Below are 17,653 nucleotides of genomic sequence, written 5' to 3' on the forward strand. Positions count from 1 at the left end.
TGATATTACTCCATCTGTGTTTATTTTCTCCGCAGAAAATTATTGCCATTTTAAATATATTGTATTATTTTTATTCCGAGTTTTAGAGTAATTATTCATGCAGTTTTAGTATTTTTATTTTCTGATAATTTCAGATCAGTTTTTCATTTTTTTACCCTTGTTTCTTGCTCATTACTCTTAAATTTTGTATTGCATTTTTATTGAATATTTTGTTGATTTTCTTGTTTTCTGAATTTAGCATTAGCAAGCTTTAATTTTGTTTTTCCTGAGCAAAATCGTTTTAGTTAGTTTTTTCTGATTATCGAATGTAGTAGAATCTTAAATTTATTTCTTGGCCAGAATTGCTGGACTGGCAGGCACCTAACATTTTATTGCAGTCAATCAGATTTTATAGTTTTGTGTCTAGTGACTGAAAGGCTCCATGAGCCTGAAAAAAGTGTTGATATTCCATCTCCTCCGTGCATGAAAAATACACTTACGAAATCTGATCAGTTTGTCAGGCTTTTGTAAAAATTAGGCGGAACTTCAACTGCCCTCTAACTATTGATGTTCGTGCGAGTGTAGCTTGTGCAAACAAATAGAGGTTTATTGAAAGGAAACAAAAATAAAGACATTTTTAACTCACAGTGATTCTTGTTCTCACAACCATCACATAGCTTTGCCTAAAATTCAATACTTTGTGGTAGACATTTTCGAAAAGTTCTAGTTAAGAATGGTATTTTTTTCTTCAATGTAAACCGAATCATCAAATTGTTTTTTAATGAAATAGAAATTTGCTGCATTGTGTAATTTTTTAAATTGCACATAGGCACTATTGTCTCTCAGGCAACGAACTATATATTCAACACTACCCGAGATTTTAAATAGGGCTCAAACCTTTGTTCTAACTACTTCTAATTGTTACTGGATTATTGTTGTTGTTATTTATCCTCTTTCAATTAATGTCTATATAGCCTTTGTTCTTTTTGCAACACGGTGTATGTGAAATCTATCTTAAGAAATGTTCTGAAATATCGAAGCAATTCTATCTTTAATCATCCAGAGCTTTCAAAGTAATTGTATAGGTTTTCATTGTCAAATTTTTCGAAAAAGGAAATCTAATCATTCACCTACATATCCTTGTCCAGTACTGAAATTGGTAATAACTGTACTAACTTGGATATAACAGCCAAGATGGATAATATTGCCCTGTTACTCGGATGCTAAGGGCTTAGAGATTAAAATGAAATTAACTCGTTTTTAATATTTGCCATCAAAATGCTATAACAGGAAATTCTGGCAGACACATCATTGTTTTTTGTAAGCAGTGTGCAATGTCAAGTCTTTGTTTACAGAGTCTCTTTAAATCTAAAATCTTGTAAATTTTCCATTTTTTTGGTGTTTAAAAGCCATCACTTGTGTTTAACTTTTTTGAACCCACTGCTTAGAAACATGGACTTACCTCAAAGTACTGACTAATTTTATTGTGCTAGCTTTAGTTAATTTAGCCGAATGTTACTCTGTTACCAAGCGTTTATCAGATCTGCAATTAGATCGCCCCATGTTAAATTTGTCAGTGTTATACGTTTGTTTAGTATGTTAAGCTATTCAAAACTAGATAATTTATTCAGTGTTATCTTCTTTGATCATGTAATAGCTCATGAACCTATGGTATCTATACTCTTTTTACCATACTAAGCATGAATAAAACTTTTCAAATAGACTATATTTGCTTGGTTTTTCAAGAAAGTCGCTAACCTCCCCTCAGACAAAGCAGAATGATTATCATTTTAAATTTTGTTGTGAACTACGAATAGTGTCTTGAATTATAATAATTGATTCTTTTTGGATAAACCAAGGTAGTAGGTTTAGTAAGATTTGAAAAAACGTTGACTCTGATGGTGGAAAATTTTAGCTCAAATGGCAAAAATAAATCCCTATCAGGCAAAAAATAGGATTTGTCCAAAGATGTTTTTTTTTGCTCTGCCATTTATGAGCAAACAATCAATTTTCAGATAATTCTGTCCTGTGTGCTGCATTCTAAAAGTTCTAAAACTGAGATATTTGGAGAAAGACTCGACTTAATCAAATAAAGTTTGCAGTTTTCCTCTTTTTTCTGGAAGTGAAATTGTTTTAAATCCTAAAGTAATTGGTTTAAATCTTGCCATGAGGAACTGCTATCTCTGGCTTATCCATGAAAACATCCATCTGCATAGGGAAACTATTGGCACTTATGCTGTCTCTAAAATGAGCCAGACATTGTATTTTTTAAAGGTTTATCGGCTCCTAACATCAAATTTGTAACCGATCACTCCTCAAAAGTAAAACTAGTCCGTAATACTTCTCAGCTACTTCTTCAAGTTACTTCATAGAAAAATATTTTTATGTTTCCTTGATCATGAGAAGACCATACACTATGGGAGATTTAAGAGCGAAAAAACCTCCGGCTCATTATATAAAAAAGTCATAAATTCATGGGTGCAGCCAAGAGGGAGCTGAGGGGGTGGGGGGTTGGGGGTTGGCTCCTTAAAAAATCCATTCGGCCTCTTCCATAAATTGTGTGTGACACACTTTTCATCCTCAAAATTAAACCTCAGTCAATTTTTTGCTTAGAGCAGATCAAAATTACTCCTGCAACAACTCAATTTTCAAAAAATTTCCTGGGAAGGCTTCTCAGACTCTTCCTCAAGAGCCGAGGATCCCCCCTTTGAAGCTGTGAAAATCTCCCAGACCCTCTTTAATGGGCTGCCCTTCTGTTCTAACCCCCCCCCCCCCCCCCCCCCCCCGACCAACCTTGATGAGATGCATTTGACATCTTAATACTTGATAGGTGGTTGGGCGGTCAAGATTACATACCATTTCATAGTTTAAAGCAAATACTACTAATTAGAAAAGTCTCCTCAAAATGTGCAACAAAACGAAAAATGTAACGGTAAAATGTATATTACTCACCAAAATGTCAAATTAATGATAGGATAGGAGGGATTTGATATTTCAAGCAACCAAACTGGTTTAATCCTTGGTCTTTTGATAATGAAGTTTAATGACTGAGCAAGAAACTTCAAGTGAAGAATTTTGCTAGTGCTTAAACAATTTCATCTTTTGTCTAGTTTTAAATTCGCTGAAAGTTGCCTTTTTAGGTGTAGTCTCTCAAAAATGAAGTTGTCAAATTGATACGGAAGATTTCTTGAAATATACAAAGCAGTAAGGAATCAACTTACACTGTATGCATTTTAAGGAGTGGAGCATTAAATTTTTAACCTTTCAGAAAAATGAATGAAAAATCCAATTCTCGACTCAGATATGCAGGGTTGATTTTGAATATAGTAAACGTTGGATGCCAGAAAGTTTTGATGTGGCCCTCTTCAAAAGAGTCCTACTTTATGTTGATGAAATTACCTTTCTCCCGATCACTTTTTATCCGGTTCTCAGACGATAGCTATTTCGATGATATTAATCATCATCATCAGGTCTTCGACTTCGACTTCGGTAAACACTAACAGTCACATCTTATATTGTTAAAATTTACTAAAATTTACTAAGATTTACTAAAATTTACTATAAAACACTTTAAAAAACTCGTGGGTGCACCCGTCGCGAACGCGTTCTTATCACCGGCGTTCCGGCCGTTGCGTCATCGAGATGCCCGTTCGTTGTTGGTGCGTGCGCATATCTCTGAGTAGGATTGGAGGGGCTACCAGTGTTGCCACCTCACTCTCTTGTTGGTTATTGAGCAGGTTGTCACCTTTTTGGGACTCTATGTAAAATTGTTCATAAAGGTTCATTCTCTTTCCTTTGGCGCATTTTTTCTTTACTTGTACTTCCGTGGCTTCCGGGTCATGTTTAGTGTTTATTAAATGATCTGCCAACGAAGATTTACCCGATTTTTGAAGACGGGCACTGGCTAGGTGTTCTTTAACCCTGGTCCCAATTTTTCTTCCTGTTTGCCCCACGTAAGCCATACCACATTCACAATTTATTTGGTAAACCCCGCTACAATCCATTGTGTCCTTCTTTTGATTTTTGGTGTTAATAAGGACTCTACCTAGATTGGGTTTGTTACTAAAGGTAATTTTATGCTTTCCACCCTCTTGCACAGTTTTCTGAATTTCTTCCGAAATCGAATAGCTATCGTCTGAGAACCGGATAAAAAGTGATCGGGAGAAAGGTAATTTCATCAACATAATGCAGCCCGATAAAAATAAGTTCAACTTTAAAAGTCCTACTTTAATCGCTCTACTCTGCATAACTTGGTCCGAGAATTTTTACATGTAGTTCAAATTGGAACTGAGGAATGTGAAACAAGAAAATAGAAATTTTTGTATTGATAAGAGTAATTCATATCGTTGAGGTCTAGCATTGAGCTCTTATCGGTGTTTTGAAGAAAACCTTTTCGAAATAGGTTGATAACAGTAACATACGTGAGATTGGGAGTGAAGCAAAGATATATAAAATATCATCAAATGAGTCACCAGTAAAGTCGAGTAAGTACTTACCTAGTTCAAATCTGTATTTTTTAGCAAGTGTGTTTCAACCTGCTCTATTCGAAGGTTAACAGCATATATTTTAAATTTACTGCCGATAGGGCAACATTTTAATAAATCCAGGTAACTTTCGGGTGATCACTCCAGGATGTAGCCCTTTTGAAGTAAATCAGAACTCTTGCGACAGTCTATAATTGTTTATAATTCTTTAGTTCAATTTCATGAAGAAATGAAAAAAAATATTCAGCTTTTCAAATGAATTTTTAGACTCATTTGCAGGGATTTATAACTTTGTTTGTGGAGCGTATACCGTTAATACGTATTTTCCCATTTAATGAATACAATTTATCCCCTTCAACTGCAATTTGGTCATGAGACAGGTAATACAAAAATTTCAAGTCTCATTACTTTTTCAATGAATGAAAGGTTCACTTTCTTTCCATACCAGAGGAGGAATTTTTCACGTCTTAAACTGATTTCATCGCTGACAAAATTTGTATTATCTGTTCTTCAGTGCCGTCTTCATTTTCGCCATCGCCGTCAGCAACCTCTTCCCCAAACGCATACAATGGAAATTTGAGTAAAGAAGAGATGAAGCGGCAACAGCACATTTATGAGCTGATCTCAACAGAGCAGGCATACATTGAGGACATGTCTGTCGTCCATGAAGTGTTTGAGCGACCGCTTGGTGAAAGTAAAGTGCTCACTCCAGAGCAGCTCAGTCAAATCTTTGTCAACTGGAGAGACATCATCGTTTGCAACCAAATGTTTCTCAGGTAAAGCTCATTCAACGCACTTTTATACCACCAGAGGGGCCACCTTTATTTTTGTCAAGAGCCGCTCGGAAGGAGAGCTTAGCAGTCACAAATGAGCCAAGTTTAACAGGAATGCACCAAGTCGCATTTTGGAGTAAAAGGAGTCAAGAATAAGCTGAGAAAAATATTTTGAATCTAAGAGCAGTCGTTAAACTTTGTCATTAAGGTTCTATTTGTATGGAGAAACCTTCAAACCTCCTTTTCTGGGTTCAAATTTGATGCGTTTCTACTTAACTCGTTCAAAATGACATTTAAGAGGCTGTATTGATGAATTTTATTGTATTTGACTCAACTTCTCCAGGTTTTCCATTTTCAGAGTTTTTAGCCATGTTTTACTTGTGCTCAGAAAATTTATTGGGAATATAATACTTTTGAAGCTGATTCATAGTATTTTTTTTTTTTTCGAAGAAATTTTATTTAAATACAACATAACTACCACAAATCTTTTCTTGTATCTATCTACATGATTTAAAACTAAACTAATTGCACTAAATTTACAGAGTAAAGTTAGGTAATAAAATCATTATCTAAAAATCAGGAATTATGAAATTCTCAATTTATAATATGAATATCATGTTTAAAATGGCTTTATTAATGAAGGTTGACGACAAAATTTTTGTGTCAAATAAAGAATGGTGTTCAAGAAAATAATTTATTAATCATAAGTTTTTTTTTTTTTTTTTTTTTTTGGAATACTACCCAATTAACAAAAGTTCTTGAAAAATTTCTGGTTTTTTTTCCTTTCTGTCAGCAGAATATTCTGCATAAATTTCAAGTTAGTCGTAATATCGATGTAGGCAGCAAAATCTTGAAAAACCGACATCCACCTGCAACCAAATTCATTAATTTTCATTGAAAATCATCAGAACACCATGCATATAATTCACCTCTATCTCTTGTTTTTCTTCATAATGCCTAATAAAAATTTCCTAAATGCTTTTTAAAGAATATATTTCAATTACTATGTCATGATTTGATTCACAGAGCCCTACGTATAAGAAGAGAAATGAGTGGTGGTGGTGTCATCCGTATGATTGGAGACATTCTATGTGAACATGTGAGTTTTAGTAAGATAATTCCAGTTACTTCCTAAATTTATATATTGTGAAAAATAATCTTCATATTACCTATGTACAAGATAATTTTGTAGCTTTAGCAACACTTTTTTGTTGCCGCAAGAAGAAGCTTCTAGATTTTGGGAACTTGCGGGCTTGCTTGGGAAGCTGCATAATGAGCAACACCTTTACTGTCCTAAAAAAATTGCGCATTTTGATTTTAGATTTTTTATATTTTCTTCTCTGACACTAATGCCACTCTACAAGGGTCATTCAAAAAGTAAGCTTCCTGTTGTACATCATCCAAGTTAGGCCCCATAATCAAATCAGTGAAAAGATTTGTTCCTGGCATACTTCAAGGTTTAGAACGAGGTACAAATTTTGAAAATTGATTCAGTGGTTCGAGAAAAAACTCAATTTTACTAAGTCCACTACCAGTTGCTGCATTCCTAGGGATTTTAGGGGAACTTCTCCTGCTCCAGAAATCTCCAGCTAAAAGTTTCTTTGAAACTTTAGCAGAGAAACACACATGCACAGATATATGTATGGTAGTCACACTTTGAAGAGCTCCCAGGGATGCTCCCTGAAAGCCTAATTTTATCGGTAGAGAAGAACGCAAGCGTGGTGTGTATGCCAACTGTCGTTGCATTAGGCAAAAATTGTTTGCTGCAGAGAGAGATGGTAGCTAAAATTTTGATTTTACTAGAAACCAGTTCATCCTAAATATCATGAGTGAAGAATTATACAACATTCTTACACTCTCATCACGTTTGCGCTTGAAGAAAAAATTAGAGAAGCTCAGTGGAATCTTTGCAAGGTCTCACTAAGCACCATGCCCTCTTCCATCCCAGAAGCAAACACACCTGTTATGTAATAAATTTTAAAGAAAATTATAATGCAGTGAGCAAGTTATTTCAATTCTTTTCCTTGTATTTTCAGTTGCCTCGCATGACGCCATACATCAGGTTTTGCAGCTGTCAGCTGAGTGCTGCAGCTCTGCTTCAACATCTGACAGAGACGTCTTTTCAGTTCCAACTTTTGTCGAAGAAGTGCCAAAGTGACCCCAGAACAAAAGGAATGCCTCTCAGTTCTTTCCTCATCAAACCTATGCAGAGAATTACCAAGTACCCGCTACTTATCAAAAAGGTGATCTCCGTAATATGTTTTTCTCCCTGCACTGATATGAGGGGTAAAATAGAATATAGTTTACATGTATGTGTGTGCTTTATTTCACACATTTCAGTTTTATACTGGCTGAAATTGTGCGCTCACCTCTTTAAAAATATCTTATTTTGTTTTATTTACTTTTGATGGTATTAATGAAAGCTATCATGATCAGGGATTGTAAGATCTAAAAGCTAGAATTTTGAAACTTAAGGGTTGAAAATTCAAAATTTAAAAATTTAAAAAGATGCGTCTACCACTGGATACTAATTCCAATCATTATTAATGAATGTATCTTCATAGCAGCTGTTGTGAATGAACATATTGAAGACAAAATTATGCTTTTTTTTTGGAGTTCTCTTTAAAATCCAATGTCTTTGGTGTTTTTGAGGAAAACATCATTAACATTCCTATACCCAGAAGAGATAAGTAGGAAGTGCTCTGTACTTTTCTCTTGCTGCAGAAGAACTTGTTCAGCAATTTTGAATATTTGCATTTTTAAAAGTAGAGATTGCACTTAGTTCACAAGAATATTCCCACTTGCCTATTCCATTCCAAGAATAATGAGATCAAAGCTGTGTAGGTATTTTGGGATTCCATTTAATTGCGCATTGCTGCTAAAGCTAAGATGGCGTCCGGAAATTACTCTCCTTTTACGATGGGAGATATTGTTCCCAAGCTTAAATCATTAAAAAAGTCCAGGATAATTCCTGTGAACTGCACTCCTTACTTTTCAAAAATGTAAGAATTAAAAAAATTGGGGTATCACCTGAAGAGAGAGCCCAGCAAACCCTTCAAAACGAAAAGAAAATGAGAATGAAGACAAAAGTATGAAGAAATAATTAAGGGAAGTTTTGCGTTTCTAATATCACTCATCTTTATACTTTCCTTGTTTTTAGCCTTGTTTAATGATTATTTTATTACTGAATAAGTTCATTATCTATTATCTGGATTGATTTACTTACCCTCCTACAAAGTCAAGTTTTATTACGTATTCTTAATTGACTGTAGTATCTTCATTAATCATTCTAAATAAACCAAATAATCTATTTCAGATAACCGAGTACACACCATTTGACCATCCAGACAGACAATATCTTGAAGAGGCCTTAACAAAAGCTGAAGAATTCTGTACTCAGGTAAAAAGTCAGTTTTCTTATCAAAAGGGAGTGTGCTATTCCTCAATTCTTATATCTTCAGTTCACAAACAACTTCACATGAAAGATTCAATGCTCGAATATTTAAAAAAGTGAAACATTTCTAATTACTTGTTGCTCAGCATAATTATCTTTGGTAGAAAATATATATAGGTGTGGCAGGTAAACAACAATTTATGCTGCTTTTTACTACATTTTTGTATTTAACAATTGGTTCCCTTATTTTTTCCCCTTTTTTCAGTTCTTTTGTTATAAAATCATGTTTTGTTTATCTTTTGTAGGTAAATAATGGTGTGAAGGAAAAAGAAAACTCAGACAGGTTAGAGTGGCTCCAAAATCACGTCCAGTGTGAAGGATTGCCAGAAAGATTAGTTTTTAACTCACTAACAAATTCAATGGGACCTCGCAAGTTCATTTTACATGGTGTTTTTACGAAGGTAAGATTAATTTGCTGAGCTTCATCTGCAGAGCTCATTCATAGTTTTTCAGATTTTTCTCCTGTAATCTTTGGAGTTTTCTCATGTTCCTTTTTGTTGCCAGAGTTTGATACTTCTTCTTTTAAGTTTAAAATGCGCTTTGAACTGTTCAACCGTTTTTTGGGAAGAAATGCCTGTCAAGCAAGTTAGGTCTATCGGATAAATCAATGAATCTTAACCTAAGTAAAGAGTCAGCTGTGAATGTTACAAAATCATGTTTGATTGTCTAACCTTTTCCGATTAGCAGGTAGTAAGATTTGTGCAAATAGAAAGTTTCTATGTCCATTATTAAAACTTACATTGCCCTGGAAAAAACTCTGTGAATAGCATCATCTACCTTAAAATTTTACCCTCACCTATTTTTCCTCCTTTAAACTGTATGTCTATAGAGGGAAGAAAACAAATCGGCTGTTGTATCCCTTGGCAAGCGTAACTAATCTATTTCATACTTTTTGAAAATTATTTGAGGCTCAATAAGACAGTGTCAAATACAAAACATCAATGGTGGAACTGCAAGAATATATATCTCAGAAAACTTGATTTTTCAGGAGAGTACAAAAAATTTCTACGTTCTGTATTTTTAATCGTAGGGAGGTAACAATTCTATCAAATAACAAACAAAAATATGCTCCTTAACACTCGCGAAATTATTTTTGGAATTTACAAATGTAAAAAGCTAGATTCATTTTTTCCTAATTACGCTTCAACATTGTTTCTTGAGGTATGTGAATTTAGAAGTAAGGCTCTGAGGCAGTTTTTCGCCTAACTCAATCAAATAAAGACCAAAAAAACCCTTATTGTGGCTCTAATTCTAGTGAATCACCCATGAAGCGTTCGTGTAGTGTAAGCAGCGCTTGGACGGCAGTATGAGTAACTATAAGTGACTTGAAACTTTGTTCAATCACTTTGAACATCAGTTCTTGTTGCAGTCTTTAGAATCACACTGTAGCTAGCACGAGACACGAATCAGCACTCAGATACACTCTAATTTAATTATGTTTAGTGAAATATTTTAGTGGTGGAAGGCTTTTCTCGCAGTTCATTGATGCAGCTAACTCAGAACTGCCAAATTCTGAGCTAAAAAGTTTGGCAGTCACTATCGATGTGTAATTTTTAATGTTTTCCAAATGCTTGGTTTCTTACCATACCAAACTCGTTGTTTTAACATTCTTCTCAAATAATTATTTGCATTCAAATCTTGCAGACGAAAAGCGGAAAGGAGTTAGTTGCATTTCTTCTGAATGACATGATTCTGCTGGCCCAGCATGTCTCAGGGAAACCCTTAAATCGGCAATTTTCGTTTGATCGGCATTCCTCTGCTGTCTTTAAAATTTATAAGCATGTAAGTAAGAAGCAAAGAAAAATTGAGAAGTAATTGTATTAGCGTACAAAACCTGTAGTTGTTAAAACTTTTGTTTGATTTTTCTAATTTGATGAAAGAAAGGATCGTAGACCACTATTGTATTTTTAATTAAAGTCTACGTAGGTTTTCACCAGACAAGATAATAAGTTGTGAAAGAGATCCTCTTTGAAACCTGCCATCTATGACTCATAAATTTCTCAAAAATGGCTTTTCAAGAATGATAATTTTGAATTCAAACTTTTAGTGTCCTCCTTCTATCCTTTCAAAATTTTTGCTCATATTTTATTTTTTTGAAGAAGAACAAACAAACCCCATAGCTTGAAATTTGGACGGAATTTTTTGCCAACAGAAAATTAATCAAGGAAATTTGTAAGATATTACGTCAAAGAGTTTAACAAAAATGAAGTATGCAATGGCGCAAATGGAGACTCACAGTTTCTCACTTTGGCCATCGATATGGATGACAGTATTGAGATTGAAGTGCCTAATTCTTAAATATTCTAAGCATTCCTTACAAAAACAAGTAGTCTCAAGATCGTATGTGTAATGCTTATGGTTCAATCTCTAGATTCATTTTCAACACTCATCAACTCCATTTTAATGAAAGATTATTCAACATGCAGAAAATTACTTGTAATGGCTAGAAAATGCATTAAATCACTCAAAACTCTGTCTCTGTTGCATTTCTGTAACTATTTAGTTCTTCTCACCAAATAGGGAACCAGAAGATAGACCCTGAGTTAAAATGATGTACTGAGAGTTGATATGTAGTTTAAAGTGTGCAAATACCTTGTTTCAAATTAAAGACCTCAATTTTTTCTCATATGCATTTTTGTGTCGGTTTACAGCCTTTACTGTTGAGCGAAATCAAAGTTCTGAGTAACAGCTCTGAAACAGAAACCTCAGAGTTGAGGCTGGAATACAATAAAGCTGTCATTTCAATGAATGCATCCTCAGTCAATGAACGCAACCTTTGGCTCAAAAAAATAATGGAAGCCAAGAAAGAACTAGCTGCTGGTGAAAAAACTCAGCAGGAACAGCAAGAAATCAGTAAGTTTGCTCTGATCCTCAAAAAATGTAATTACTCTGAGACATTTGATGTAAATTTTACCATGTCTCTATCTTTTATCAAACTCTACTTCTTTTGGTGCGTATCCGATGTACACTGCCTATCGCGATCATAAAAATCCCTGACAGGTACATTTATTAAATCCCGAAAGGGCTTATGGGAAACTATGAAGGGCTGGTTAAGACTTCTGTTGAGCCTGTCAAAAAGTTACTAATGCTCCAATCGTTCAGGTCGATACACTTTTGCAAATCTCTGTTGTTTCAGATTTTTAATTTGAAGATAAACAGGTTGTGCTATTTTATTTCTTTTGAGAGCTTTATAACTAGGCATTGAAATCATGACTCTTTTTAAATCAGTCAAAATTTTGCTGGATCCTCTATCTGCTCTGAGAAAAAAAGAACCCCTGATCCATTGAAGAAAGGAGTTTTTCAACACCTGCGCCTACCCTCATTTAATGCTGTGCCCAACCCATCATTCTTAAAGTCCCTAATACAGACTCAGATATCCCCTACCTGCAGATTCTATCAATATATATTTATTGTTTGGCGCATTTGCTCTTTTAAATTTCTTACCTAAACGATTCTACGGTTTGCTTCTTCTCAATCTCAAGGGCAATGAAAGGTAGTTATTTTTAGCTTACTTTTATTTCGAAGATGATTTTTTTAAAACTGATTAATCAAAAGCTCATGAGTCAACAAATGAAAAACACTTAGATATTAGGGGAAACATCACTCAAAATATTTATGTAATGCTTTGCTCAATACTATCTCCCCCCCTTTTTTCTAAAGCTGGCAGGTAGTGTTGAGTAATTTTAAGATGGCGCTTTAGGAAATATAGAGTCAAGTGGAAGTATTGGTTTTTCAATGTCATCACCAATGTGTTTTTTTTCCCCCACAGAGAAAGCTAAATTTGGTGCTGTCGGAAGACTTTTGATTGTTGTGCAGGAAGGCTCTAAACTTAAACTTTCTCCGAATGGTAATTATCCTAATTTCTTCTCACGTTCTGTAGCCCTACAACTTTTCGGGCAAAATCTTACTCGTTTTGTAGGAAAAATAATGTAGTGACCTTTTCTTTTGATGGCAAACTGCAAAAATCGAAACTTGCTTTTTTCAATTTCTAATTAATCAATCTTCTTAAATCTTTGCATATGTAAAAGAGAAATTGGCGTTTTTAAATACGAGCAGAATACTTAATCTCAACCAGAAGCCTTGGTCTTCATCTTCCATTACAAATTCTAGTACAATGAGTTTTTGACCCTGCGGCCGTTTTGAAAATGAAATTGTCCATTTAAGAATGTAACCCATTTAGGAAGACTTAAATGGGAGGGTACTTTTTGCCTTTTGAAGACCAAAACTCTTCAAGCCTGAACTAATGTGCTATTTGTCCTGAAAACATGAACGCTGTTTTTGCACCATTGATGCAAAGTACTTTGTTTTTGCTGACATTGTAATGGATTGCTCAAAAATCAGCTTCTGCACCACAAATGAAAAGGACTGTGACAAATTAATTTAAAATATTCTATCATAAATGTTCAGGTTGGCACATTATACTGTATCCTATTTCATTAATATCAACGGCTAAAGTGCGAGACCTTGTATTTACGTTTGCGGTGTTTCAGACTTCCGATCATGTTTTATTTTTCCCTTGGAAAACTAGTCAACGTAATTTCTTGAAAACCTCCTGGATTTATTTTGTCTGTTATTAAATATTCCATATAAATTTCAAGCTATAAAGTTGACTTATTCCCTTTCAAAAAAGTAAAGTAGAAGGGAAGATTTTGAAACACCACACTGGAGATACATGGTGTCGCACTTTAGCTATGGATATATCTTCCGCCCCTTTGCTGTCTCATTTCTCTCAAAATTTGGTATCACAGTTCATGTGTAACGGACTTTGACTTTGTCTCCATGTAAAATTTCCAGGAAAAAGGGCTGCGTTCTGCGAAGTGAGCATAGGATCACAGCACCATCGGACACCAGTTGTCTCAAACACAGGAGGTGATATTAAGTGGAACACATCGATGCAATTCCTCGTTAAAGACTTGAACGAAGCTGTGTTGTGTGTTACTGTCATGGACAAAGGCTACTTTTCCCCTGATGGTAAATCTTCATGGTTCTTTATTTATACAATTTTCTAAACAATCGAGAAATCTACGGATAGAAATAGTAGGTTATTTCAGTAACAGTTTTAAATGGGTTCCAATTTCATTCAGCATTGAAAGATTTTATGTTATCAAGACGTACATGCCAAATCCCTACGTTGAAAAAAACAGCCCTAACTTGCGAAACATCAATATTCTGAGCACTCTGAGTTCAACTGTTGCTGTGTTTCATTTAGCCTCCTCAAATAGGACTGAAGACATGGTAAATACCTTCAGTTGACTTAACTTTGTTGATGTCTCTTAACAGTGCGGATCACAATGTGAAGAAGGGGTTTGTTGCATAGAAGGTATCAATCTATCATCCATTGATTTTTAAAACGAAAGTAATTTTGTCAGTGGTATCAGTCCTACAAATAATTTTTACCTTGTCTGTAAAGCATAGGAGTCTAATCATCGAATTCCTTGTTTCCAGAATTTTTGGGAAGAACCGAACTACCAGTGATAGAAGTTTACCGCTCAACCCAAGGGACGCCAGGTCCAGTGGTGAAAAAATTGCGGTTGCGGGAAGTGGAGACGGGTGAAGTCTCTTTGAAGCTGGACGTTCTCTTGTTTGAATCACACTCTATGGAGTTGCGATAACGTTGTCAAGTCAGTTGTTGCTCATGAATAATTTACTTATTACGAAAAATGAAAAATGGCAACAAGTAAAAGTTTATTGATAAAAAAAATCTGTGAAAATTGAAGTAAAGTGAATGGGAAATTGCAACTCATTGAGTTGAAAGTGCTGCTCTTTGAAGAAACAACATCCATTGGGAAATTAAAAGATTTTTAAAAGGCACTTTGTAAGAAAGTTCCTGTAGGCAACTCTTAGAGTATGCTCATCCTCGATTAGAGTATAATTTTCCTTTTTTTTTTCCCAGAGCCGTTAAACATTTTCTTTAAATTACAGTATTAATTTTGTGTGATGTTTTAATTTTATAAGATTTTTGTATGGCATTCCATCGAATTGAAGCATTTTGTGATGCCAGCAGGTAATTAATACTTCTGTCTTTAAGATGAACAAACAAGAATCAGTATTTTAAAATGTATTTAAGTCTTCCTTCTTTTTTTCTGGTTGTTGTGAGTATAACATTTCCTGTTTTCTGTGTTACCTACATGTTTTTTAAATTTGATGCAATCTCATCTTTCCCCTGTGCTGCTATTAGAATATGTTCGATTGTAGATTGTAAGTCAGACCAAAAAGTTAGGTAAATGTACAAAGTAAGGATATCAAGGAATTTTATTCTGTAAATCTTTTCAAGACGTCAGCATATTTATGCTTAGCTTTGCATTTAATTTGTCCCTCCAGAGTTATGATCAAATCATTAGGTATTGTAACTATTTTTTTCATTTTTTTCCTTCTACCCACCGTTTATCAAGCCGCCAGGCCTTCACCTGGTATATTAAGCACTGTGCCTAACTCATAGGCCCATCGACTGCTTTTTTTATGTTTTAGTGTAAAAAAAATACAACGAAAGGGATCTTTATTAAATGCTAATCTCAAGCTGCTCCAAATCTTCTCTCCAGCGATACTTTCATAACTATACTGGAACAAGGTCTCTGGTATCAAGTAATTTCAAGCCAAAATTTGCCAATTTTCCTTTGTTTTATAGTTCATCCAAATCTAAGTTTAAGCATTATTTATAATTTTATTTTTGTCAGCAGCTACACATGAGTTGTTGAACCCAAAAATGTCCATCATATAGTACCAGATGGCCAAGAGATGACAGAATGAGTGTTGTTAAACACTAAAGGATTTACCCGTTTTCCAAGATGGCTGCCAACGATCTAGAGATTTTGGGTTCTTGGCCAGGAGCTGGAATACTGATTTGTTATTGTATATATTTATGTCGACGTCAGAACATTGTATTGGTCAGCGAGACAAACTGGGTACCTAATTGAGGGCAGTCATTTTTGTCGGCAACTTTGTTGGGTTCAACAACGCATCTTATATGAGGCCTTTATCACTAGGTGCCACAAATAATAATTGAGTACTATTTGTATGTATCATTATTCAATGATCAATTTTTGTTCCTTTGAAAAAGTTAATTTTATCATCGTAGAAGTATCCTCTAATGATTGCAATGTTAAGTTTCATGAATTTCTGGTGATAAAAAAGTAGCTACATTGTTTTTGTTATCTGTTGGGCTTTTTGTTGGCTGCTGCCTCCAAATTTTGTGAAAGAACCTGTGTCTATCGTTTTTTGACAGGAGTTATCATATCATATTTGTTGCGAATGTATTATTTACACGAAAAGACTTTTTATATTTTATTGAAGATTCAATTTTTGTTTCTTTGTTTTAGACAACAACAGTTTATTAATAATAGCCCTAACTCAAAGTTTACTTCCACCAAGGATTTAATTTATCACTTCCTAGAGGTAGGCAATGTTGTAAACATTTATGTTCATAACTAAGTTTATTAAAAACAAAAAGATGCTTTGGCGACCACAAAAAGAGTTTTTGCCTCATTTTGATACAAACTTACGAGTCAATAGAGGGGATCCTGCCGCTTTGGAGAAGGATGCTCTTTGCTCATGGCTTGAAAAATAATGTTTAACTCTTTTAATATCCTAGTTCCTCGATCCATCCTCACCAGGAGCCTAACCCCACCAACCTCTACCCCTCCCCTAAATTCTTCAATGCACGTTGTCTTTTAGGAACTGTTCATAGAAGTTAATAACTTAAATTGTATAAAAATTCAACTCCTGAATGTTTACATTTCAGTGCACATCATTTCCAACGGAAACATGACTTCATACATTCAGTGATAGAAAAGTCAGAGACTCTTCTATACACTTTGCTTATCATGACAACATTTAGTACCTGTGCTGTTTACGTTATGAACTTCTATTTTTTGTTGAAATGGTGAAAATATTAATTAAAACCTGTCAATCCATTAAAGCAAATTGCTTTAGAATTGATAAGACTTTCTTGTTTATATTCCACCCTCTATGCGCTGCATTAAAAGCTCTCTGCTAAAACAAGAGCCTCAATGCTGCATTGAAAAATATCATCTGACAAGGCTGTGATAGCTTGGGAGCAGTCGAATACTTTGCAAATTTTATGCTGAGAGGAAATGCATTGATACTTTCAAAGGTGCTCTATTTATGTGTGCCAACTTTTTGGTGTTTTTAATACACCTCTCTAACGCTCTACAGCTCTTTGAAATGTAGCTTGTGAATAAGGTTAATGAGCATGAACTACTTGCACAAATGCATGCTCTTTCGTCTCCTCTCGATTTGAAGACGATTCAAAGCCTCTGGTCGTGAGTAAATTACAGATCGGTTATCTCGACCCATTTTGAGAATAATTAAGGAAAGGTGGAGATAAATTATGGTCTATTGTTCTCTGCAACCAACGGTTTAAATGATATGTTCAATCTTTTGTCCAAAAATGAATCCATTTTTATGGCACAGAAAAGTTTGATCAACAACAAAATTTCGAAAACTTCTATTGAGGCTGAAGGATCCCTGAGCTCATAGGCCTGGGGGGAGGGGGTAGCACAGGTAAACCTAGAAGGCCGAAAAATTTCCTCTGTTTTGCTCTTAGACCAACAGTTAGGGAGATTTTCACCATTTCCTGTTGCAAAAATGGATCAAAATTTTTTTAAAATTAAATTCAATCCTCAGGGTACCAAACTCACTGGGCTTGGAGGGAATGCAAAAATAGGCGCAGCAGTTCAAGAGGGCTGCAATTTGGTCTCTTTTACTCTTGGGCCAATGGTTTATGAGTTGTTCCTAATTTTGTATTTTCTAGAAAAGTGTATCTTGTTAAGTCACCGAACAAAGAATAAAAATATTGAATGTGATTCTTTGAGGTAAAAATGGGAATAAAAATATCAAAATGGATAACTTGCAGTAATAATTACTATTTTATTGAAAAAATAAAAACAAATTATCCTACAACTTCAGTGAATTATGTTAAATTTTTCGTGGAAAGGATACTTCCT

The 17,653-nt window shown here is 34.6% G+C and overlaps 1 protein-coding gene across 3 annotated transcripts in view; it reads left to right on the top strand.

Annotated features, from left to right (window-relative positions):
- Positions 1–16,628, top strand: part of Dap160 (dynamin associated protein 160) — a 49,466-nt gene extending 32,838 nt beyond the window's left edge. For all 3 annotated transcript variants that reach the window (XM_019061170.2, XM_019061172.2, XM_019061171.2), the window contains 10 exons: positions 4,978–5,239; positions 6,263–6,335; positions 7,273–7,479; positions 8,553–8,636; positions 8,936–9,091; positions 10,335–10,472; positions 11,342–11,543; positions 12,460–12,537; positions 13,485–13,661; positions 14,136–16,628. In XM_019061170.2, coding sequence (XP_018916715.2) covers positions 4,978–5,239; positions 6,263–6,335; positions 7,273–7,479; positions 8,553–8,636; positions 8,936–9,091; positions 10,335–10,472; positions 11,342–11,543; positions 12,460–12,537; positions 13,485–13,661; positions 14,136–14,302 — 1,544 coding nt within the window. In that variant the 3' untranslated portion in view covers positions 14,303–16,628. The remainder of the gene's footprint in view (positions 1–4,977; positions 5,240–6,262; positions 6,336–7,272; positions 7,480–8,552; positions 8,637–8,935; positions 9,092–10,334; positions 10,473–11,341; positions 11,544–12,459; positions 12,538–13,484; positions 13,662–14,135) is intronic.
- The last annotated feature ends 1,025 nt before the right edge of the window (positions 16,629–17,653 follow it).

Source organism: Bemisia tabaci, chromosome 3 (assembly GCF_918797505.1).
Source record: "Bemisia tabaci chromosome 3, PGI_BMITA_v3".
In the NCBI taxonomy this organism is placed as follows: domain Eukaryota; kingdom Metazoa; phylum Arthropoda; class Insecta; order Hemiptera; family Aleyrodidae; genus Bemisia; species Bemisia tabaci.